This window comes from Gopherus evgoodei, chromosome 2 (genome assembly GCF_007399415.2).
Source record: "Gopherus evgoodei ecotype Sinaloan lineage chromosome 2, rGopEvg1_v1.p, whole genome shotgun sequence".
In the NCBI taxonomy this organism is placed as follows: domain Eukaryota; kingdom Metazoa; phylum Chordata; order Testudines; family Testudinidae; genus Gopherus; species Gopherus evgoodei.
Window position 1 is genome coordinate 179,184,872 of NC_044323.1, and position 24,577 is coordinate 179,209,448.

Here is a 24,577-nt window from a genome sequence, read left to right on the forward strand (position 1 = left end):
GGCATTGTGTACAGGAACATCTGCACAGCGTATGGGCTAGATCCTCCCAAGACCAGATGGGAGATTCCACAGAAGGTTGTGGAGAATAGCAGGGCTAAGATTCTATGGGACTTCCAGATCCAGACGGACAAGCAGGTACTGGCCAATCAACCAGACATCGTGGTAATAGATAAGGACCAGAAGACAGCGATGGTGATAGATATGGCAGTGCCAAGTGACAGTAACATCAGGAAAAAGGAGTATGAGAAGCTGCAGAAGTACCAGGGCCTGAAAGAGGAACTAGAGAGGATGTGGAAAGTGAAGGCCAAAGTGGTCCCAGTGGTGGTAGGAGCACTCGGGGCTGTGACTCCTAAGCTGTGTGAGTGGCTCCAACAGATCCCAGGAACAACATCAGAGCTCTCTGTCCAGAAGAGTGCAGTGCTAGGAACAGCTAAGATACTGCGCAGAACCCTCAAACTCCCAGGCCTCTGGTAGAAGACCCGAGTTTGAGGAAGACACATACCACCCATAGGGGTGAAAGGGGGAATTTATATATACACACACAGAGAGAGAGAGAACATGAAAAAAAAGGGTGTTGCCATACCAACTATAATCAGTTAAGGTGGGCTATTATCAGTAGGAGAAAAAAAACCGTTTGTATTGATAATCAGGATGGCCCATTCCAACAGTTGACAGAAAGGTGTGAGTAACAGTAGGGGGGGAAATTAGCATGGGGAAATAGGTTTTACTTTGTGTAAATGACTCATCCACCACCAGTCTTTATTCAAGCCTAATTTAATGGTGTCAAGTTTGCAAATTAATTCCAATTCTGCAGTTTCTCTTTGGAGTCTGTTTTTGAAGTATTTTTGTTGGAGTATTGTGACTTTGAGGTCTGTAATCGAGTGACCAGGGAGGCTGAAGTGTTCTTATACTGGTTTTTGAATGTTATAATTCTTGATGATAACATTGGCTGGGCCAACAACTGGTGAAAGAAGTCACTTAGCTATCTCCGTCCAGACTAAGCCTGGGACCAAAAGCAGATGGAACCCCTAAAAGACACTTTATAAGGGAAGGGCTTTGAGGGAGAGCTGAGAGAGAGGCTGCCAAGAATGTGTTAGTGAAAAGGCTGACAGTCTGACAACTATCTTAAACACAGAGACAGAGGGGCCAGGCTGCAAGTAGTGTAGGCTGTTTCTCCCAACTCAGATGGGAAATAAGCTGGACTCATCTAAACAAGGGATAAAGAGGGAAAGCTACAGTAAAGGAGTATGAACGCAGGCCTATTTGTTATTTTAAATATACTTCTTTAAGTACTGTGTGGCTTTAAGGCAGAATAAATCATGTTATGTTTTGGAGATGCTGTTTTTGTATCGCTGCAAACATACGTTGTCACACATGGGGCTGGATTTCCAATTAGGCACAGTAGGCACATGCCTAGGGGCACCGATGTTCTAGGGGTGCCTAAAAGTGAAAAGTGGGTTAAAAGTTAAAAAGTTAAGACAGTAGAACCTCAGAGTTACGGAAGGGAAGGAGAGCCTGAGTCCGGGCTGCCTGGTGAGGCATTGGTGCCAGGGAGAAGGAGAGCCAGAGCTGTCAGTCTGGGGTGTCTGGGCTCCAGCTGTCCCCTTAATCCCTGCCTCCCGGGTGTGCACAGCCCTTTTGAATGAGCCCCAGCCATGGGGGCTGACAGCCAGAGCTCTCTGAAAAAAAAGAAAAAAGAAAAGAAAACACACAGCTCACACCTCCCTTGACACATTCCTGCACCTCCCTTGGGAGGCCCACCCCATAGTTTGAGAATCACTGCTCTACAGTACTGACCTGACTAAATGAAGCGGCATATAGTGTACAGGAATATGATGATTTTGTACATTGCCTGCACTATAGGATTCCAAGCTCAGCGGGAGTGCCATAGACTCATAGACTTTGAGGCCAGAAAGGACAATTCTGATCATCTAGTCTGACCTCCTGCACATTGCAGGCCACAGAACCTCACCCAACCACTCCTGAAATAGACCTCTAACCTCTGACTGAGCTACTGAAGTCCTCAAATCATAATTTAAAGTCTTCAAGTTGCAGAGAATCCGTCATTTACACTTCTTTAAACCTGAAAAGTGACCTGTGCCTTTTGCAGAAGAAGGAAAACTGCCCTTCCCACCCCACCAGGTCTCCGCCAATCTGACCCAGGGGAAAATTCCTTCCTGACCACAAATATGGTGCTGAGTTAGACCTTGAGCATGTGGGCAAGACCCACCAGCAAGACACCTGGAAAAGAATTCTCTGTAGTAACTCAGAGCCCTCCCCATCTAGTGTCCCATCTCCAGCCATTGGGGATATTTGCTACTAGCAGTCCCATGTCAGTTATATGCTACTGCAGGCAGTTTCATAGCACCATTCTGTCCATAAATTTATCAAGCTTGGTCTTGAAGCCACTTAGGTTTTTTGCCCCCATTGCTCCCCCTTAGAGGCTGCTCCAGAACTTTACTGCTCTGGTGGTTAGAAACCTTTGTCTAATTTCAAGCCTAAACTTGTTGATGGCCAGTTTATAGCCATTTGTTCTTGTGTCAATGCTGGCACAACTTAAATAACTTATCTCTCTCCCTGGTATTTTTCCCTCTGATGCAGGGGTCCCCAACGCGGTGCCTGTGGGTGCCATGGTGCCCGCCAGGGTGTCTAAATGCACCAGCATACTGATCAGCAGACGAGCATCTGCCAAAATGCCGCCGACAAGCTGCGTCATCTAGAGGCGTCGCCGCCAAAATGCTGATGATTTTTGGTGGTATTTCGGCAGTGACACCTCCGGATGATGCTGTTTGTTGGCGGCATTTCTGCAGCACCGCCTAATGACGTTGCCATTTATCGGCGGAATTTCGGCGGACTTGTCCACCGCCACGGTCCTCTGTGGCTCGTCATCTGGCACCCGTCAGACGAAAAAGGTTGGGGACCACTGCTCTGATGTATTTATAGAAAGCAATCATATCTCCCCTCAGCCTTTATTTGGTTAGGCTAAACAAGTCAAACTCTTTGAGTCTTCTCTCGTAAGGTAGGTTTTCCTTCCCTCTGATCATCCTAGTAGCCCTTCTCTGCACCTTTTCCAGTTTGAATTAATTGCTCTTAAACCTGGGAGACCAGAACTGCACACAGTATTCCAGATGAGGTCTCACCAGTGCCTGGTATAACGATAATAACACTTCCCTATCTCTACTGAAAATACCTTGCTTGATGCACCATGGGATCACATTAGATTTTTTTCATGGCTACATCACATTGGCATCTCCTGTGATCAACTAATACAAGATCTTTCTCCTCCCCTGTCCCTTCCAACTGATATGTTCCCAGCTTATAGCAAAAATTCTTGTTGTTAGTCTCTAAGGGTACGTCTACACTACCCGCCGGATCGGCAGATAGCAATCGGTTTATCGGTGATCGATATATCTCATCTCATCTAGACGCGATATATCGATCCCTGAATGTGCTCCCGTCGACTTTGGAACTCCACCAGAGCGAGCAGCGGTAGTGGAGTCGACAGGGGGAGCTGCAGCTGTTGATCCCAAGCCACGAGGACGGGAAGTAAGTCAGAATAAGATACTTCGACTTCAGCTACGGTATTCCCATAGCTGAAGTTGCGTATCTTACATCAAAAAGTTCCTGACCTTGCACTTTGCACTATTACATTTAATCATATTTCTATTACTCAAGTTTTCAAGGTCCTCCAGATCTTTTTGTATGACACTCTGATCCTCCTCTGTATTGGCAATGCCTCCCAACTTTGTGTCATCCCCAAATTTTATTAGCACACTCTCACTTTTTGTGCCAAGGTCATTACTAAAAATGTTAAATAAAATTGATCCCAAGACTAATCCCTGAGGAACTCCACTAGTAACCTCTCTTCAGGCTCACAATTCACCTTTTAGCATGACCCAGTATAGTCTCCCCTTTAACCAGTTGCTTATCCACCATTCAATTCTCATATTAATCCCCATCGTCTCCAATTTAACTAATATTTTCCCATGTGGAACTGTATCAAATGCCTTATTGAAATTCAGGTAGATTAAATCTACTACATTAACTTTTTTTTAGACAAAGGAATCTTCTCAAAGAAAGATCAGGTTGGTCTGGCAAGATCTACCTTTTGTAAAGCTATGTTTTATTTCATCCCAGTTACTGTTTGCCTCTATGACCTTAATTACTGTACTTTCTCTTTCAAATTTTTATGTAAGATCTTGCTTACAATTAAGGTCAAACTAACAGGCCTGTAGTTTTCTGGATCACTTTTTCCCCTTTCTTAAAAATAGGTACTATATTAGTAATTCTCCAGTCATAGGGTTCAATCCCTGAGTTGACAGATTCATTGAAGAACCTTGCTATTGGGCTTGCAATTTCATGTGCTTTAGTATTCTTGGATGAACATTATCCAGGCCCCTTGGCCCCCTAGTTTATTTCCATTAAGCTATTTGAGTTTGACTTCCACCTCAGATGTGGACATTTCTACTTCCATATGTATTTACTTGATAGTGCAATACACATCATAAACAATATTTTCTGAGGAGATAGAAGAATAGGGAGCACAATAACGTCAAGTGATTTTTTGTGTCAGTTTGCAATAGACTAACGGAACCATTTAGCTGTTCTATTTCATTCCTTGGTTCCCACTTTACAAAATAACTATAAAGCTAAACATTGCATTGCCTTTCAGGCCCTAATTCAAACCTGTAGATGGTACCATTTTACTTCTTTTTCTGTATGTGCCATTTAAAATTAGAAATAAAGTATCATAACTGGCTGGCAGTCTTGTCATAGATTTCAAGGTCAGAAGGGACTCTTTGTCATTTCAGGAGTTCAGAGAACCACTGTGATGTGTGAATTCATTTTGTTAAAAATTGCTTTGACCTGATATCTCCTTGAGGTTCAGACACTAAAAGCTGGGCTTCTTTATTCTCAGTCTGGTTCATGCTTCTGATAGGCACACACATTACAGGAGTACAACTTATGCTCCTGTAATTCATGAGACTCTTTCTTTGCCACTATTGTCTGCTCTGTCACTGGTCCAAGGGGGTGTGTCCAAAAGAACTTACAAATTACAAAAGGAAAACAGAAAGTGCCATCATCTTCCAGTTACTAGCATACTTGTAAAAGTTGTCAGTAGAAAAATGAAAGGTGAGGCCATCCCTGGAGAAAAAAATCTCACGGATTACCTATCTATAGCTATACTAGCTACTTATGTGGCTTCCATTACTGTAGAATCTAAATACCTCACAATCTTTAATGTATTTACCCTAACACTACCCTTAAGAGGTAGGGGGTGCTATTGTCCGCATTGTAAAGATGGTGAACTATACCTAAGATTTAGGGTAACCGTTTCTTTGTAGGAGGAGGGGTTCAGGTTCTCCAGTGTATCCTGTGTGAGATTCAGGGTCTGATGAAATACCTCAGCCCCCTCAAGAGGGGGACTGCAGGATCTGGGTCCACAAACAGCACATTCACCATGAATTGTAATGTGCTGGAGAGGGTTCTGAGATGCCCCTTAAAATTTCCCCTCCAGATTGAAGAGAGGCATATGGTGAGAATTGCCTGGGGATCAGACCCTCTCTGGATACCAAAAAAGCATTCCTGCTAGAGAGGACTAATCTGAAGGGTCATAAAAAGACTTTTACAGAGCAATTCCTTTGCCTTTGGAATTAAACTCTTTGCATCAAATGTCTACTGTTTTCAAAATATTTCGGGGAGCTGCGGGGGGTAATATGAGACTTTCCTGAAAAATCATCATCCTTCATACTAAATAATATGCATTGGAAACTACCTCATAATGCTCAGTGTACCCTTCAGGAACAAAGTAGAAGCATTTTAATGGGTAAATAATTTATTAGTTAGCCAACTGGTGCAGCATTCCTCCTTGGCCATGGGCAAGAGAAAGTATTATTGTTTAGATGAGAAACCAGACTAATAGATTTTCCAATCTCTCACCACCTTTCAGTGGGCACGTGCGCTCCTATGATACTGGCATTATCACACACTCTGGGAGATGTTTATTTCAGGACCTCCTGGTTATAACATTATCAAGCACATCACTGCCTGAACAGGTGGTTCCCACCCAAGGATACATCACAACCACTTTGCCTTACAGGGCCCTGTTGAGTAGATCAGGCCCAATGTCTTGGTTAAGTAAAAATATACAAGAAATAAGAGGTATAGGAAATAATCCCCTTACATTTTAGAACCATAGACATCAAGCAACCCTCTCTGGACAAAGACAATCTCTCCAGGAGCTCTAAGCACAGCCTCTTCTTTTATGAAGCTCAAAACACCCAGTGAGCAATTATTGGTTGAAGGAAACTAGCTTTCAGTTATCATACCCATACAGTATCACCTGCTACATTTACAAAACCCTGGAACTCCCAGCTTGTCCAATTAGCAAATTCTGACCCATCCCCCGCCATCAAGGATTAGGAAAGCAGCTTTCCCCTAGGGAATTAACCCTTCACTTGCCATGTTAACTAGTATTAGACATACGCTGGTAGGAAAAGGATATTGTTGCCCCTCTGAGGACTGGTAGCAAAGGTCTGAGATCTTGCAGGTCAGCTTCATAGTGGTGAGAAATCAGTGTTGCAGAGTCTGGGTATATTCTAAGTATAACTTGTTTTATTTATATAAACACTAGTCTTGAACCAGAAGTGGTCATATAGCATGCAAGGAAATCTGTTTCAGGAATTTCAGCCTAACACCAATGCCTAGTTACAGGAGAGCAATTCTGCCTCAAGAATTGATTTCAATCAGACAACAAACTGTCCTGGTCCTCCAACAACTCCCTCTGCCCAGACCAAATCAGCATGCCTTCCCCAGGTGAAATATCTGCTTGCATGCTAAGAAAAATAACTTAGAAGACTATCTGTAACAGTGCCACCTGCCATAGAATAGTGTGTAAAAATATAAATAAACCCAAGCAGTGCTAGGTGAAAGGTCACATTTCTTCATGTGGACCAGCTAGTTCTTTATATGAGATGCAGTTTGGCTTAATGGATAGAGTACTGGACTGGATACATGGGTTCTATTCCCAACTCCACCACTGGCCTACTGAGTGACCTCAGGTAAATCTTTTTCCCTCTCTGTGCCTCAATTTCCCCATTTGTAAAATAGGGATAATGATACTGACCTCCTGTGGCAGTCTGTATCCCTATATTCACATCTTTTACAGGACTATGATGAATTTCATACAAATTATGCCTTGTGCGGTGTCATTTGAAAACTCATAATTTGCTGACCATTATTGTCCTGGTAGAATATATGTGCAATATTGTATGTAAAATTATAAGATTCTACTGTATGATACTGCTAAGACACATTACACATTTGGGGAGCAGTCACAAACCAGTTCCCCAGAGACAAAAGTTTAGCTGACGCCTCAGTCATGTGTCAACAAAATCAAATGGACCATCATCTGGTTAAGCAGTCATTCTTTGGCAGAAAAGAGTGTATGGGAGAAAAAAACTACATCTTGACAAGGAAACTGCTTGGGGTTCCCACCCATACAGCCTTTTCCTCAACCACAACTAGAGATGATTCTCAAAGAAGAGAAAGAACTATAAGGGAGAGCAGGCATTTCAAATTATTCCTCCCTTTCTTTGTACCCATCCATAACACCTGAAGAACAAAAGAATCAGCTTTGAACTGGGGAAGAGATCCTGACTGAAAGGAGTTCAGCCAGTAAGACTGCTCTAACATGTGGTGAGAGAGATCTTTGCTTTGTATTCATTTAGATTGTTAAGTTAGGCATTAGTTGCATTTTCTTTTATTTTCTTGTAACCAGTTCTGACTTCTATGCCTCATTTCTTGTAATCACTTAAAATCTATCTTTTCTAGTTAATAAATATGTTTTATCTAAACCAGTGAAGTTTGGATCAAAACTCCATTTGGGATAACAAGATTGTTGCATATTATTTTCTTTTAATAAATGGTGGACTTTACATGAGGTTGGATTTTCCAGGAGGGTGCTGGGCAGTACAAGAAGCACATTTCTGGGGAAAGTCTGGGAGTACCTTACATGCTGGAGTCCATGTGTGAGCAGACCAGGAGTGGTTGCTCTCACAGTTAAGCAATGTAAAAGACATCTCAGGCTGGAGAACTGAGGTGATACAGCTGTTAATCAGTCCAGATTGTACCTTGGGTAATGTCACACCTCCTTTGTAAAATGCTTTGAGATCTGCTGATGAAAAGCACTACATAAGAGGTAGGTATTGTTATTATGAGGGATACATACACCCCCATTACAATCTCACTGTTAAAGAATAAAGAAGAATCACAAAATTCCTCTTTCTTGGACACACAGCAACCTTACTTCTGAGCTAGAAGGTCATGAACTCAAGTCTCACTGCAGGACTTGGGTTCATACCCAATGCTAACACTTTAGAGCTCTATGCACTGTCAGAGGTCCTGTGTGAATGAAATGCGAAGCTAAGGTCTCTCCTGGTGCCAGACAGTCAACTGAAAGTAAGAAAATCAATGTCACTTTGTGAAAAGTCTTCTTTTGGGCACAGAAATGCATTGTCCCAGGGAGATCACCCAAAGCACTGTGGTACAGCCAGGCACAACACCTGAGTGGCCTACTTTGGAATATGTTGGCTTTAAACTTTCTGTGCCTCAATTTCCCCAGGTGTAAAATGGAGAAAATAATTCCCTACCTCAAGTAGATTCTCAGAGGATTAATTCACTAATATTTATCAAGCATTTTGAGATTCTGTACAGAGGATGGAAGACACTACTTAAATTGAAATGATTCATTGTTATTAATTATTATTCATGTGTAATTATTTAATTTTAAAACATCAGGTCTATTTGCATTTCTTTTTAAAATTATTACTAAGTCACAGAAAAGAAACAGAAGAGAAAAAGAGATTCATACTTAGAACTGAACAAATAATTCATAGCAAATAATTTATCCCATAAATTTAGCCACTTACGATTTTCTGTTTGTGCATCTAATTTTAAAACAACTACATTGCACCAATGACTAAAAGCACCTTCCTTCAACTCTGACTTTCTAGGAAACCCCATATCTTTCATACTGGACAAAGACCTGACCATAAGGATCTACACACATGTTACATCCACATTGCCTGACTGTAATTCATTGTATGTGAAACTGATTGTGAAAACAATGCAAAGGCTTCAGCTGGCACCAAATGTAGTTGTCCAGCTCTTCCAAGGTTTAAGACACTAGGAGCGTGTTAAGCCCGTGCTTTGGTTTCTCCACTGGATCCCAGTCCACATCATTGCCAGTTTAAGGCCTTGGTCCTAATCTTCAAAATCGTTAGTAGACCAGGTCCCAGCTATATAACAGACCACAGCTCCATTTATGAAATGCTGAGACAGTTGAACTCCCCAGTGACAATGAAGATTACAAAGCCCAGAATGCGCTAATAAGAGCAAGGAAAAGGCATTCTCAGTTGGGATGGGGGGAATCCAGCTGTGGAATGAACTTCTAGAGGAGGTTAGATGAACCCAGAGTCTGAGGACCTTTAGGAAATGCTACAAAATCTTCCTCATGGGAAAAGGCTTTTCCCATCTGCAATCAGAATGGCACTTATAACATTAAAAAACCTCCTGTAAACTGAGCTTTCTAAAACCTGAGATGGGAGAAGCATGAGACATTCCATTAAACCTAGTAGGGACTTTGCTATTGCTGATGATTTTACATGGAAGGCTCCTCTAACACAGTGATGGGGGGCAGTACAAAAATCCTAAAGGAGACAGCAGGTAGTGTAGGGAATGTTTATGACACCTGGAGATTCCCATAATGCACAGAAATCCCTAGCCACCTGTGACATTACCCAGGAACAATCTGGACTGATGGACAGCTGTATCCCTCCAATTCTCCAACCTAGAATGTCTTTTTCACTGCTTCGCCATGAGAGCAACCACTCCTGGTTTGCTATCACACAGCCTCCAGCATTTAAGTTACTCCAAGTTATACTATATGAGTGCTATAACCAGCAAACTGCCAGTCCCAGACTTGCCCCCAGATGTGCATCTTATATTGCTCAGCTCTCTCCTGGACATTACAAGCTCATATAAAGTACATCATTTATTAACAGAAAACAATATGCAAAAATCTTGTTATCTCAAATGGAGTTTCCCAAACATTTCAATTAAAAAACTCTAGTTTAGATAAAACAATCAAGCAAATTTATTAACTACAGAAAGATAGATTTTAAGGGATTACAAGTAATGAGGCATAAAAGTTAGAACTGGTTACGAAGAAAGAAAAGGTAAAACACAATGAATGCCTAATTTAACAAGCTCAGTGAATTAAAAAAAAAAGGTCTCTCGCGTTACAAGTTCTAACAGTCTTACTGACTGAACTCCTTTCAGCCAGGAACTCTCCCCAGTCCAGTGCTGCTCATTTCTTCTTTAGGTGTTGCTAGGCCTGTTGGTAGAGAGAAAGGGAGTGATGATTTGGGATGTTTGCTCTTTCTGGTTATAGTCACTTCTCCTGTACAAGAATCATCTCCAGCTGAGGTTCAGGAGACAGAAAGTCTGTGTTTACAGGAACCTCAAGCTGCTTCTTTGTCAAAATATAAATTCTTTTCCTACACCCCAGTAACCACCTCTCCTTTATTGCACAGTAAGAAGCAGGAGTTGGGGAATCCAATATTCCAACTCTCCTTCCTTCAGGCTTACAAAGCAGTCCAAATCCTTCTTACACAATCTCCTTTCACCACCCCAGGTTCCTGGAGATTGTTTGTGTGACTTGAATGACAAACTCCTACCTGAGTTGAGACAAACTCCAGGCTCAAGGCTAGATTCCCAAATTAAATCTCTCAGTTTCCCAAGCCAGGAGGAAAGCCTCTGGAATTGCACTCAGAACACTCTGATCTCCCCAACAGATGTCTGTATGAATGGAAGCATATTTAAGGCCCACAGAAATTAGGATTTTGCCATTGACTTTACAGGGTGTAGGATCAGATCCATACAGAGATTCTCTCACTTGCACAGGCAGTAATTCTACTGAAGGCAATGGTGTTAAACCAGCGTACATGAAATCAGAATCAGGTCCAGAAAGTGTAAGCAGGTGCAGTTTCAGGGTTCGGTTTTAATCTTGTGTGTGTGTGTTCTTATTGACGTTCCAGAGCATGTCACCACAAATCTTACAGAATACATCAATTTATTCCAAGAAGCCTACATTTAGGCATTGAGGTATGAACATTTTGAGTTGTATTTCCAAGTTTATATAGTACCTCCATGCTGAGGAAAGTTAACTGTTACCTTTTTTCAATTACAACCATTGGCATCAAGTGCTTTACTTATGTATTATAACTATTCTATATAAGTATTTTAAGCTGATGCCTTCCCTACCAAGAACACATTTGCAGATACCCACCCAAAATGCCTTTGGGATATGCTCACTTGTGTTTCTCAATTTGAAGTGTGTCCAAAACCTGAAACAGCATGACTTGTTTTAGGCAGCTGAGTGTGTACTGTGGTTTCAAAAGGAGCAGGAGTTTCGCTTCTGCTTTTATTTATCCAGCCAGAACAGAGTACCAGAATTTCTCCTGATGGAGAACAAAAAAGGGCTTACCCTTTTTCACTGATACAAGACGAAACTGATGCAGAGACTAAGTGGGAAGTCAAAGAATGAAACTGGATGGAGGAGTGAGAAAAGAAGGAGAAAATAATTCCATTAATTCAGTGATCTGTTCAGGTCAGTCACTCAGTTCTCATTCTTAGCCCCACACGTGTCTATGTTTTGCTCTCCCTCTCAGACCTGCGCTGCAGCCAGGTAGGAGTCTGACTCTCTTTTGGTTTTCACTTCTACTTTTACAAGTTAGTTGTGACTTTTGGTCTCAGATATGAACCATCAACTTTCTCTCCATGCATAAATGAGCCACAGTACATTATGTCCAGAACTATACAGTGTATATTATGGATGGTATTAAGAGTAGCCATAAATACCTGTTAATTCATCAAGAACATTCCAAATATTTTGGTTTTATATTGTTCACAAATCCAAATCAAACACATATATAATATACTAATGCACTATACTAATGCACTAATATACTAATGCATACTAATGCACGAGCAATAGGTCATTACTGAGCCCAGTAGGGAGCTGCCTTGTTATGCACTGTGTACAAGGAGCTGGAAGGTGTGTCTAACATGAGATGAACCTAAGAAGGTTTCAAAGAGACTTAATCAACTTTTAGGTCAATATGTGATTAGGAGAAGAGATTAGATGAAGTGTGGTCTACTCATTATGTCAGACAGGGCATGGCATATTATCTGTTTAATTTATTGTCTTATGAGTAAACTACTCCTTTGTGTGGAGAGAGGGGCTGAAATGTTGGTGTGAGGAGCATATGGACATCAGAAATGATGCTTGGACTTGGGTGAGAGGACCTTGGGCGGGGGGCGGAGGGATGTTGAATTATGGAGGGAGGCTGGGGAGACACAAACTTAGCGTGTTTGCCTGAAAAACTAAAAAACAAATACTCCGTCCCCCCTCCCAAATATATAACTAAGGAAACATATGTCCATCATCACCCTAATCATTTTGCTTGTATGATGCATCCCTTCCCCTCCTTCTTTAACTGGCTGTTCTTCTGAAATTGCACACTTTGGGATGGGGAGCTTGTCTTCCTTCTGTTTGGAGAAGAAATGCAAGCCAATATAGAGAAATAATAGGATAAATAATATTTAGATAAATTAGATATATTCAAGTCAGCAGGCCCTGAGGAAATTCATCCTAGGGTACTTAAGGAGCTAGCTGAAGCAATCTTGGAACCATTAGCAACTATCTTCAAGAACTTATGGAGGATGGAGGAGGTCCCAGAGGACTGGAGAAGGGCAAACATCATAACTATCTTTAAAAAGGGGAACAAAAAGGGCACCACACTTTAGGAAAGATGTGGACAAACTGGAGAGAATTCCGAGGAGAGCAACACAAATGATACAAGGTTTAGAAAACCTGACTTATGAGGAAAGGTTAAAAGAACTGGGCATATTTAGTCTTAAGAAAAGAAGATTGAGCGGGGGACCTGATAACAGTCTTCAGATATGTTAAGGGCTGTTATAAAAAGGACGGTGATCAATTGTTCTCCATGTCCACTGAAGGAAGAACAAGAAATGATTGGCTTAATCTGCAGCAAGGGAGATTTAGGTTAGGTATTAGGAAAAACTTCATAACATGCGGGCAGTTAAATTGTAGGTTAGGCTTCCAAGGGAGGCTGTGGAATCCCTGTTGTTGGCTGGACAAACCCCTGACAGGGATGGTGTAGGTATACCTGTTCCTGTCTTAGTGCAGGGGTCTGGACTCGATGACTTCCCAAGGTCCTCTCTAGCCCTACATTTCTGTGGTTAATACCTCTAGGAAGCATAATTTATTCCATGTGTTGCTGCTTTCCAGCATCTCCTATACAGGGTTTGTGCCAAAGCCATAAGCTAACCCTCGGGAAGTAAGCACTATTTTTTTCTTTCATTAAAGCTTGGAGGTATAGTAACATTTATAGTGGACAGTGACCACTCCTTTCCCTGGTTACATAGGCAACTGAGTTTAGATATATTTTCCCCCAATGACCTAGAATTTAATTTTGAGCTTGTCAGTATATATCATTTACAATATTCATCTTTAATAGATGACTAAACCTGGTACTCCCCTTTGAATGAGACTCGTGGACCCTGATCCCAAAAATACGTGCTCAGCTTTGCGCATGCAAGTACTCTCATTGGACTTATGGTCACAAAGCTAAACACGTGCATTTATATTTGTAAAATGAAGTATTTAATTCAGATCAGTTACCTTGGTTGCTACCATAAGGCAAATAATAATTAAACAAACAAATAAAATAACAATAAGACTAAGGCTCTTTTTTTTATGATTCTAGTACAACAGTAATTTATAAACTCCAGTCAAATCTGACAAGTTTTTAAAATGAAAGCCAGCTGGCTCTTGCATCAGCACTAAAGGGTCCTTCAGGGTTCGCACACCAATTTTTTTGGTGGCCTCAGAGTGCGGCCACCAACTCTTGCTAGTGGCTGCTCACAATTTTTCCTAAAATACTCAACTTTAGGAAAAACAAATAAATACGCACATACACACATCCAAAATCATTGTAATTTATTTATGTAAGGGTTTGGGTTTTTTGAAAACTCAATAATACAAAAAATGTACAGTTGTCTGTAGTCTTTACTGGACCTAAACAGAATAGAAACAAAAATAAGGTGCTTTACATGTTCTTATCTTTTGTTGTTGTTTCTTTTGCTTTTTTGGTTGCTTTTTTAAAAGCTTGCTAGCTAGTAAGTCTCCTGCCATGAAAAGTGATATTTGTATGTTTGTTAATATCATTTTTCACAGCAGTAGACTTGCTGGGAGGCAGTGAAAAGTGATATTAACAAACATATAAATATCACTTTTCACAGAAAATTTGCAAAGCTCCGGCAAGCCAGGGGACAAATTAAGCCCTGGATGGGGAGATGGGTAGCGAGGCATTGGGGGCCAGGGAGATGGATGGGGGTGGGGCTGGGGGAGGTAGTGGGGACTAGTGGGTCCAGGCTTTAGCCCTGCAGCTGGGGAGCAGAGCCCACCATCTCATGGCTGGAGCCTGTCGTCCACCACCTGCCACCCCAGGGCTCAAATCAGAAGCCCAAGCTCCACTGGCCCTAGGAAGTGGGGAACTCACACCAGCTGCCTGTTCCTCCAGCATTTCTGGCCACAGAGGGGTGCAGGGCCCAACTCCTGCTGGTGGCCCTGGGGAAGGGGCTGCTGCTTCCCTCCCCACCCCCAAATTGCTGCCCAGGAACCAGTGGCAACAGAAAAGCCCTTGGTGGCCAAATGCGGCCATCGTGGCCGCATTTGAGAAATGCTGCTGTATGATATCTGGCTTATAATTATAGTGAAGGCAATGATTTTAGTTTATTATCCATTTATTTTATGATGTTATGATTAATTAATATAATGTAATATTTAATCATTGCATGTTAAATAGAGTTAAGTTGTAGGATTATAGAAGTCTAAGATTGATCAATATTTAGAGGGAATCGTGTATTAGCTTTCTAAGTAAGAAAGGCTGAAATGAAAGACCTGTAGGACGAGGCCTGCAAAATTTTAGCTTCGCTATTTTAGGCCTTGAAGACAAGAAATTCTGGCATAAGTAAGTGACAGAAGAATAACCTGATGTCCTAGGATTATGGGAAAAGAGATACCAAGTGGTAATATTGTCAAAAAATAGCCAGAAGATTAATTGTAATGTTTTAAATAATAAAAATGCTGTAGAGTCACATCTGTCTCCAACTTGTGTCTTAAGCACAGGATGCAGGTTGTGCATCAATGCTGATGAGAATAAAGAGAACCTACACGATTGATAGAAATCAGGCTCCCTTATGTTTCTAGAGGACATCAGATGAATAACATAAAAAAGCATTGACATTTTCATGTGCATGAGCAGAATGTAGGTATAAGCAGAATCACATTATAAAAAGGGATGCCCAGAGCAGGAAAATTGAGGGGAGGAATAGCTCAGTGGTTTGAGCATTGGTCTGTTAAACCCAAGGTTGTGAATTCAGCTCTTGAGAGGGGCCAATTAAGAATCTAGGGCAAAAATCAGTCTGGAGATTGATCCTGCTTTGGGTAGGGGGTTGGACTAGATGATCTCCTGAGGTCCCTTCCAGCCCTGATATTCTGTTGGAGAACTCCATCAGGAACCATCCCTTTACTGATGATCAATCTATGAGAGAGCCATCAGACTCTAACACTATCTAGGAGGAGCTGAGTACATCTGTAGTAATAACTGGTGCATGGGTATATTTAGGAGCTTTATATGCTGTGACATTCATAACTTTGTTGGTAACTTTAATAAAACTGATAAAAGATAATGGACCTTGTTCTTATGGTCGTGTTACTTGCCCATGGTTTCATGTGTTTCTGTGACTCTAGATGTAAAACAAACGGAGATAACTCTGTTGAATTTGAGACTGTAGGCACCATAGCCGAACCCTCAATGGTGTAATATATCATCACTAAAATTAACTTTAAAGAAAAATAAAGATTGCAATAGTCTACTTTTCCTACAGCAGAAGTACTACCAGAGGATGAGTTAGATGACACAGTGCTGTTTGCACTGCAATGTCTGATGGTGGGTTGTTTGTACAGATCCGTACTAAGATAAGCACACATCTCTATTGTAAACTCAGTGGCTATTCAGAGAGAGAGAGAGAGAGAGAGTGAGAGAGTGCGCATGCCTCTGTAACTGGAATGCTTGCTTTACAAAATGTGCTTGGCTGGCAACTAAAGGGATCACTTAGTTGCTGTTTTTTTTGTTTAAATCTCTGGGTCTAATAGGAATTCACAAAGAACAAATGATCATTTCTTGTTAGGAAATTACTTGTCTGAAGCACAAGGGCATATTGAGAGGACAGCAGAGTAGGAAATGTTTTCTCTGGTTTCTGACATTTGTTTAAGTAGTGTTTTCTAGCCTTGAGAAGACCTGATATCTGGATTATTTGTAATTGTTTTATTGGACTATGTGAGCTGAGCTGGCGTTTTCACTGTTGTGCTGTTTTATCTTTCCTCCAGTTTGTTTGGAGTGTTGGTGGATACCTGCTGCATTGTGCCAGGGTGTGTGTCTGTGTGCTCTCTCATCCAGGTAGGTTTGTGTTTTCTTCTTTTTGGATGGTTGGGTTAATACTAGCTCGGAGCTATAGGACAGACAAGATGGAGGAACAGATGAAGTTGTTGATGGTGACTGATGAGAACCTGGGAAGAAGCAGGACAGCAGACAGAACAGCTAAGAATAAGACTTTAGTGGACACTGTTGAAGAGTGAGTTTGTTCCTTCACTACTAGTTGCATATAATGTCACATCCAGGTGTAACACACCACATTGGACTTGGGTCACAGTAGAACATTTCTTCATGCTACCAGTAAAGATTAAAGCAAAGTACAGTTTTTATTAGACAATACTGGATCCATGAAATTGAAATGCTCATGGAAACATGGCTCCCTGGCAGCCTGTCTGATGAGTTGCAAGGCTCCTGGGACCTGCAGTTCTCTGGAAGTTGGCCTGACAGGCTGCCCAGGTCCCCTAGCTCCCTGCCTACCTTGTTAGCCTGATTCCCTGGGAAGCTAGGACGTAAGCTGCAAATTCTGTTTTGGTTTCCCCAAAACTAATTATTTTGAGAATTTTCCTCTTGTGAAAAATTTCAAATTTTGTCCTTTTTGTCCCATTTCAAGATAACTATTTTTTTAAAAGTCAACAATTTCCACAGGAGGGGTAGCTCTAAAGCACAGTCAGAAAACTCAGAAACCACAAGACCCAGGGTGGATCTCAAAAAGCAAACCCCACAGAAAAGCCAAAAGAGGCATGCTTGCCGTCCCAACTGCAGACAGGGGCGACTCTAGGCAGTTTGCTGCCCCAAGCATGGCAGGCAGGCTGCCTTCGGCGGCTTGCCTGCGAAGGGTCTGCTGGTCCCGCGGCTTCGGTGGGACCAGCAGACCCTCCGCAGGCAAACCACCGAAGGCACCCTGTCTGCCACCCTTGCGGCGCTGGCAGAGCGCCCCCCGTGGCTTGCCACCCCAAGTATGCACTTGGTGTGCTAGGGCCTGGAGCTGTCCCTGACTGCAGAGGTAGCAGGGATGTTAATAACCTTTTTAAAGGAGTGGATTAGATGCTCATGAAAAGTGCCAGACCCAGCAGCTGGAGTAACAGCCTTTACTTGAGCACAGAATAGATAAACTCTCCCCCAGTTGCATGGTGACAGGTTTCAGAGTGGTAGCTGTGAAAGCTTATATGCAAATACATTTGTTAGTCTCTAAGGTGCCACAAGTACTCCTTGTTCTCCTCCAATTGTTCCACCAATATTTCTAACCTTGAACAGCCACTTCTAGGGATGAATCTCTATGCTCAGTCAGTCGCTGACAGCCTCTGCTGATACTGCTAACAGGAGTGCAAATTAATTATTGATACTTGTAGTCTGTGTGGGTGACAAGGAGAGGGATAATTATGATATGGAAATGAAAGAGGTTTCTAAAAAAAAAAAAAAAAAGGTCAGTGGGCAAATAGTGATAAGACATGGGCATTCCAAAATGTTTAAACCTGTATTCTCTTTACCAAACCACTAACTGGAATGATGTCTGTTTCAATCTTAGAATGCAGTACAAGAGTTTTCAATCTGCAAGCCCACTGATGCCCTTTTCATTAAGATGATGGTTATAGATGTTGATCAGGACAGGAAAGAGAATAGCTATGCAACAGGCATCAGAATGAAACCACATCCTTTTCTTCAACAGGAACTCTAGCTCTGTAACAGAGGCAACCAACAGGGTGAATGATTTATATTTTGTACTCTGTTCTTTTTACAATATTTTAAGCAGGAAAAACTTTTTAAAAGCAACAATGAATTCAAGGATATTTTGCTTTTTTGCTGTGCTTGTTCTTAGTGTTTCAATTTCATTAGTTCTTTATACTGTTAATTCACCTGAGCAAAAACACCTTCGGAAGTGGAACCTCTCAGTGACTTCCATCTTAGCAGAAGCCTGTGATGCACTTATTGAAGAGGAGGTATTTTTTGTACAAGAAAACACATTAAAAACATCATTTGGGAGAACCATTTGCACCAAATACTTAATTCAAAATCACTATATAACCAGCCCTCTCTCGGCAGAAGAAGCTGCCTTTCCTTTGGCTTATATTATAACCCTTCATAAGGAATTTGATACTTTTGAAAGACTTTTCAGGGCTATTTATATGCCCCAAAATGTTTACTGTATCCATGTAGATCGGAAAGCAACTGCTAAGTTTAAGCAAGATGTGGAGAAATTATTGAACTGTTTCCCCAATGCTTTTCTTGCCTCTAAAATGGAGCTAGTGGTATATGCTGGAATATCCAGACTTCAGGCAGATTTGAACTGCATGAAAGACCTGCTGGAATCAGGAGTTCAGTGGAAGTACCTTCTCAACACATGTGGACAAGATTTTCCCTTGAAAACCAACAAGGAAATAGTTCAGTATCTGAAAAGATTTAAAGGGAAAAACATTACTCCTGGAGGTCTGCCTCCTGCCAATATTATCAGAAGGACCAAATATGTCCACAGGGAACAAATATACAGTTTTTCTTCTTTCATGCTGTGGACCTTTGTACGAAAAGCACCACCTCCACACAATCTGATCATCTACTTTGGCTCTGCTTATATTGCTGTCACAAGGGAATTTACCGAGTTAGTTCTCAGAGACCAGCGTGCCATTGATTTACTTGAATGGTCCAAGGACACGTATAGTCCAGATGAACATTTCTGGGTGACACTCAATTCAATACCAGGTATGTCTGACTTTCCTCCCACTATGTCCTCACTATCAACCTATGTAATCCTTCTTCCTAACAGGTCTGCTATACTGCAAACAAAATGGATTGTTTTATTTTCTATTATTTAATTATAAATGTGGGGCAAGAACTTTATTTCTAGGCTGTCCTAAATAGAGGATTTATATAAAGGTGTGTATTATGTATAAAACAAAGGAAGCAGTATTATTTGGGATGGTTCACATGTTAGAGATGAAGCCAATATAAAACATATTTCTTAATGTACATCTCCTTGTCACTTATTAATCATAATCATTGCCCCCATCTTTTACCTCGGTTCCCCTAAAAACCAACCCAGGGTCACACTTGTATTAGTTTTATTACAATGCCGCTGTTAGGTCAGATAGAAAAGAGAAGGAGCTTATTCAGACATGCACACATTCACTGCATTCATACCCTCATGCACCCACACACTTACACAGGTAGAGAGTTACCGGAGACAGCATGGAGGCCGAGAAGCCAAAGCATGGTAGATCTGATGAGTCTGTCTGCGGTCACGAATCCAGGCTGCTGAGAGGGTCAAGAAACAGGGGCTTGTGTACATGCCTTCTTCCTCTTATTTTGGAACTGGGCGGCTCCTGTCACATACACTGAGTTTCCTTTCTGTGTCCGTCACCGAGAAGCATTCCCAGAACAGTTCCTTTCATGCATACCAGGTTCTTCTTTTCTTTTCAGCACTTCATGACTGTCTTCTCAGGGCAGATTATATCAGACACACCTGTCTCCTGTCTCCTTGCAGTTCATCTCCGCCCAGTCCCACATATACTCCCTTATTCACACTCTCTTGTTCACACTCTCTCTGAGGGATGGGGTGTTACAAAGCTTAAAAGGCTATGCTAACAATAATTGAAGTTACAAAGTCTGCAAAAAGGTTGCAGAACTTAATGATACATGTTACAGATCTTACAATTGCATTTGAACGGAGGCTTTACATAACACCATCCTGCAATTGGATCAGTGTAGACAGACCTCAATGGCTTCAATAGGGCCTCTATGCAGGCATTAAGTGTCCTGCTGTGTGTATCTGATAAATTAGGGGCCTAAGTTTGATTCCAATATCAGATTACCTAAACACAGCTTTGCAAAATGCTGCTCACTCTTTTGCGGGGGCAAGGACGTTTTTTGGCAACAAATAAATTAAATAACGTTTCTTTTTGTTGGTTTTTTTCATTCCTGTCAATCACTAATGCCTGTTACTGTCAGGGGAAACTGTTTTCTATCATTCTTTTTGTTTGTAGTGTAGATGGGACAACATGGTTACAGAACTGTACTAAAGGAATCATGTTACAGTCTAGGTAATGATCTTACATGATTCTCTAACAAGGCTCTGTGATAATGTCCTGGCCACACTACAAATCCAAAACAATAGTAGAACACGGAAGGGAAGGGACTCTTTGTTAATGTGTGTTTGGAAAGAGCCTAGCACAATGGGCCCCCGTTCTTGGTTTGCCCCTAGCCAACTACCAAAATAAACATAATATATGCTAAAAATAATGCCTCTGACCAAGCCAGAGAACAGTGTACTGTCATGGTTAGGCTTGTAGTGTAGATGGGCCTTATTGCTTTAGTTCATTCCTCCTTCCACCCATCAGGACCTGGTATTTGGAAAACTCTATCTCATCCTCCAGATCTTTTCTCTTTGGCTGGATGGCAGCTTTGCTGTTAATCAGAATGATGTGACACAAATACCTGCAATGTAAAGTAATCATGGGGTGGTGGTGGAGAATATAAGCATGTCATTGGCTAATATTTATTTTGACTTACAAATGTGCCAAAGTTACCACAGGCATAAGCTTTACTTGCAGCAACTGCCCCCTGCTTGTAACCCCAGCACACTTTCTCAAGCTATCTTTTTTACTTTCCTGAGCCAGGATCTTGTGCGATGAGTCTGGCTGTCTCCACTCTGCTTCAGGTACTACCTCCCTCAGTAATGGCATAAATGCTATATCAGTTTCTGGGGCACTAGTAAAATGAATAGTAGATGTCCATCCATCAACTTGTTGGCGATTCCTTACTACCCCTATCTGGTACTTACTCTTTCTCCCTTTCCTCACCCTTCACCTCTATGATTTTGACCCCTGTTGCTCATGAGGGTCAGATTCAGCTAACGAAGCCTGTTGCGGTAGGCGGAGTTTCTCTTTTGACTTCCCTCCCACCTCACTCTGATTCACAAATTTGATTTTCAACAAGCATAAAATAATTTGCCCAGTGAAACTACTTTTTGTTTCTATACAAAACTTCACTATACACAAATTCAACCACACCGATGGCAAGGAAAACTGTGGGTGATATTGCTTCTGTGCAGAGAGCCAGTATAAGACCTATGCACCCCTTCAGCCTCTCTTTAAGCTCTATTTTGAAGCTTAGGTGGGATTGCAATGGTACCCAAACCTTGTGCTGGGCCTCTGCACAGGAATGAATTTGGCATTACATGAATTGCTCCAGAATATCTTTGATTACACACACACAAAATGACATGAAGATAACATTATTAAGTTGAGTTAGGGTGTTCAAAAGTTGTCTACTTGATCATCAAATCAGAATCAGACTTAACAGGATACTTCCTGGCTCATCCAGAGTGGCTGCAACTATGCACTGGCTTGGCCCGGTTTCCTCCTCATGCTATAACTCTGGGGAAGTATCACTAAGTGTGCCCAATCCAACATTTGGAGGGTGATTTACAACACCTCCCCTCCTTTGATAGAGAGGCCATCCTCTGCTTACAGAACCCAGACATCAAGCTCTGATGTTTATATATGAGAGGAGAAGAACCTCAAGTGCCTGCACAAATACTGGTCTCAATACACCCTGCACAGTGAAGTTGACTATTGACTGTACACAAAGCACTGCCAAGTGCACAGAAAGGAAGCTACATGAGAAAAAAAGAGTAAAATGTTTTTTCCTGCTATCCTAGGTGTCACTTTTTGCATACAGTTACAAGTAACACCCCCCGCCCCCCTCCGTCCCAATGCACAAGTTGTGTAATGCTGTGCATAGGGGAAGACATTATTTCCTGAATACCCTGTTGTTCAGCTGATACTAAAATGCAAAAGATTCCCTCTTAACAAAACAAAACAAAGCAAACAGATTTTTTAATGGTGTAGTCAATGGCACTAGGTTCACCTTGAGTAGTCATTACAGTTGTGAAAAGTGAATTCAAAATGTGTTGCTATCTAACCAGAAGTGCAGTTTAACTCTCACTTTGCACAGGTGGAAGTGACTACACAAAATGCAAGGCAGTGGAGAATCAGGTCTTAAAAGTATCCATTGGACTTACGTTTTTTAAAGGTTAAAACTATTCAGCACAAAGACACCATTATATTTTAATGTGAGTGACCTATAACGAATGAATTTTGGGTGTAAGTACTGAAGAATGGGAGATAAGGTCCTCTTGTAGTGAAAGGTATTACTACATGAATGAAACAGCTTGGCCCAGATCTGGCCATGAACTCTAATCAGTCCTTTTAGCTGCACAATTCTGCACAATTCCTCTTTGCCCAACTGCTCACATTGCATTTGGACTCTTAGGAACGAGACCAGGGGAACTTCTTTTACCTGCTCTGGCCTAGTGGGATGACTTTCCTCAGCTATATCAGTCAGCATATGCAGCTGTTTTGTATGGGTAATCTTGTGTGCCTCAGAAGAACATGTATATTATGTCAACTGGATAGAACCCATGATGATCACCCGTGCATGTTCACAACTAGTAATGAGTAGGGAGAGAGGAAAGCTGTGCAAAAGGAAATGCTCAATAACTTCAAATATATGCATGTCAAAATATCACAGCTGGGCACTTTCCTATAGAGAGAACTGTGTTCTAGTTGCTGAAACAGAGATCACATAGGTTCCTCTTCAAGAGCTATGGGGTACATTACTACTTTGTTTCCTCATTCTCTGCTACACTAAGGAAAGGTCATGAATAAGATGTGTAGGGCCAGCTTCAGGTCTTACTTACACCAGTGTAAATACGCAGTATTCCCTATGAGTTCAACGGAGTTCCTTTGGTAAGAGGTAATTAGAGCTGGTCTGGAACTTTTTGACTTTTTTGTCAGAAAATGTTCATTTGTCAAAACTGAAACTTTTCACAGTTGAATGTATGGTCACAAATGGAGAGTCCTCTCTCAGAAAAGTTCATTTCTCCATTTCCTCATATATAAAATACAATTTAATGGCCAAAAGGTCAGATTCTCCACTGCTTTGTTCCTTGTGGGGTCATTCACATCTGCATAATAACATTTCACATTCAGTTGTCATAGTTCAAATTACTGCACAAGGTAAAAAACAGTGCAACATCACGCCCTGAATTTTTAAACTTGGACACCTAACTTTAGGCACCCAAATTTTAAAAGTCAGGCCAATAGCGCTTACCTGACTCATATGGTTGATGTGAAGTTAATTACACCTCTACCCCAATATAACACTGTCCTTGGGAGCCAAAAAATCTTACCGCGTTAAAGGTGAAACCGTGTTATATCGAACTTGCTTTGATCTGCTGGAGTATGCAACCCCCCCCCCCCCAGCACTGCTTTACTGCGTTATATCCAAATTCATGTTATATCGGGTCATGTTATATCGGGGTAGAGGTGTAGTTAGTGTTTGTTCAGTTCCTTAAACATTTTAAGTGCTAAGTAACATTAAGTGACATTTTGAAAAAAATCAAGTATATACAATGAATGTTCTACAAGTTGAACTAGTTTAGTTTATTCTTTTTACCTGCCAGACAGCTCTTAAAAGAAAACATAATCTGTAATTTGTTTGTATAGGGATAGATTAGAATGTTATCATTGCTGTTTGTAAGACTAAAAATAAAAAGGTGAAAGCCCAATTTCAGAATGGTACATGCGACTTGCTATATGACACTCACTGTGTGGAACTCACAAATTGCTTGAGTAGGTCTGATTTCATATCCACTAGAGGGCAGTGTTATGTAAATCCAGACAGAGACACATCATTAATGGAGAACATACCAGCATTCTGTAAGAGCAGCTGTTCTAGTTGCTTCCTTTTGATGCCTTCTGTGGATGCTTCTGTCAAATCAGCCCCTAGCTCTTCTACTGACTGGGCTGCTTCACTGCTGTTGACCTCTGCCCCAGTGAGAGGCTTCAAGGCACCAGTCACATTGGACAGTGTCCACACAATCTTATTTTTCACTAATTGCACCTTGTGGTCAGTAACATTAGTTGCTCTTACCCAGAACTCCCCCTCTGGTCCAGCTTGAAACAGAGTCCTGCTAAACAGCAATCCTGAATGGATCT

General features: G+C 41.5%; 2 protein-coding genes across 2 annotated transcripts in view; one reads left to right on the forward strand and one right to left on the reverse strand.

Moving 5' to 3' along the window:
• TFAP2A (transcription factor AP-2 alpha) overlaps positions 1-24,577 on the reverse strand; it is a 75,437-nt gene that overhangs the window by 40,702 nt on the left and 10,158 nt on the right. The gene's annotated exons all lie outside the window — the stretch shown is intronic.
• The window catches only part of GCNT2 (glucosaminyl (N-acetyl) transferase 2 (I blood group)), a 71,902-nt gene continuing 63,736 nt past the window's right edge, over positions 16,412-24,577 (forward strand). Inside the window, exons 1-2 of the mRNA XM_030552385.1 lie at positions 16,412-16,610; positions 18,112-19,280. Coding sequence (XP_030408245.1) covers positions 18,359-19,280 — 922 coding nt within the window. The 5' untranslated portion in view covers positions 16,412-16,610; positions 18,112-18,358. The remainder of the gene's footprint in view (positions 16,611-18,111; positions 19,281-24,577) is intronic.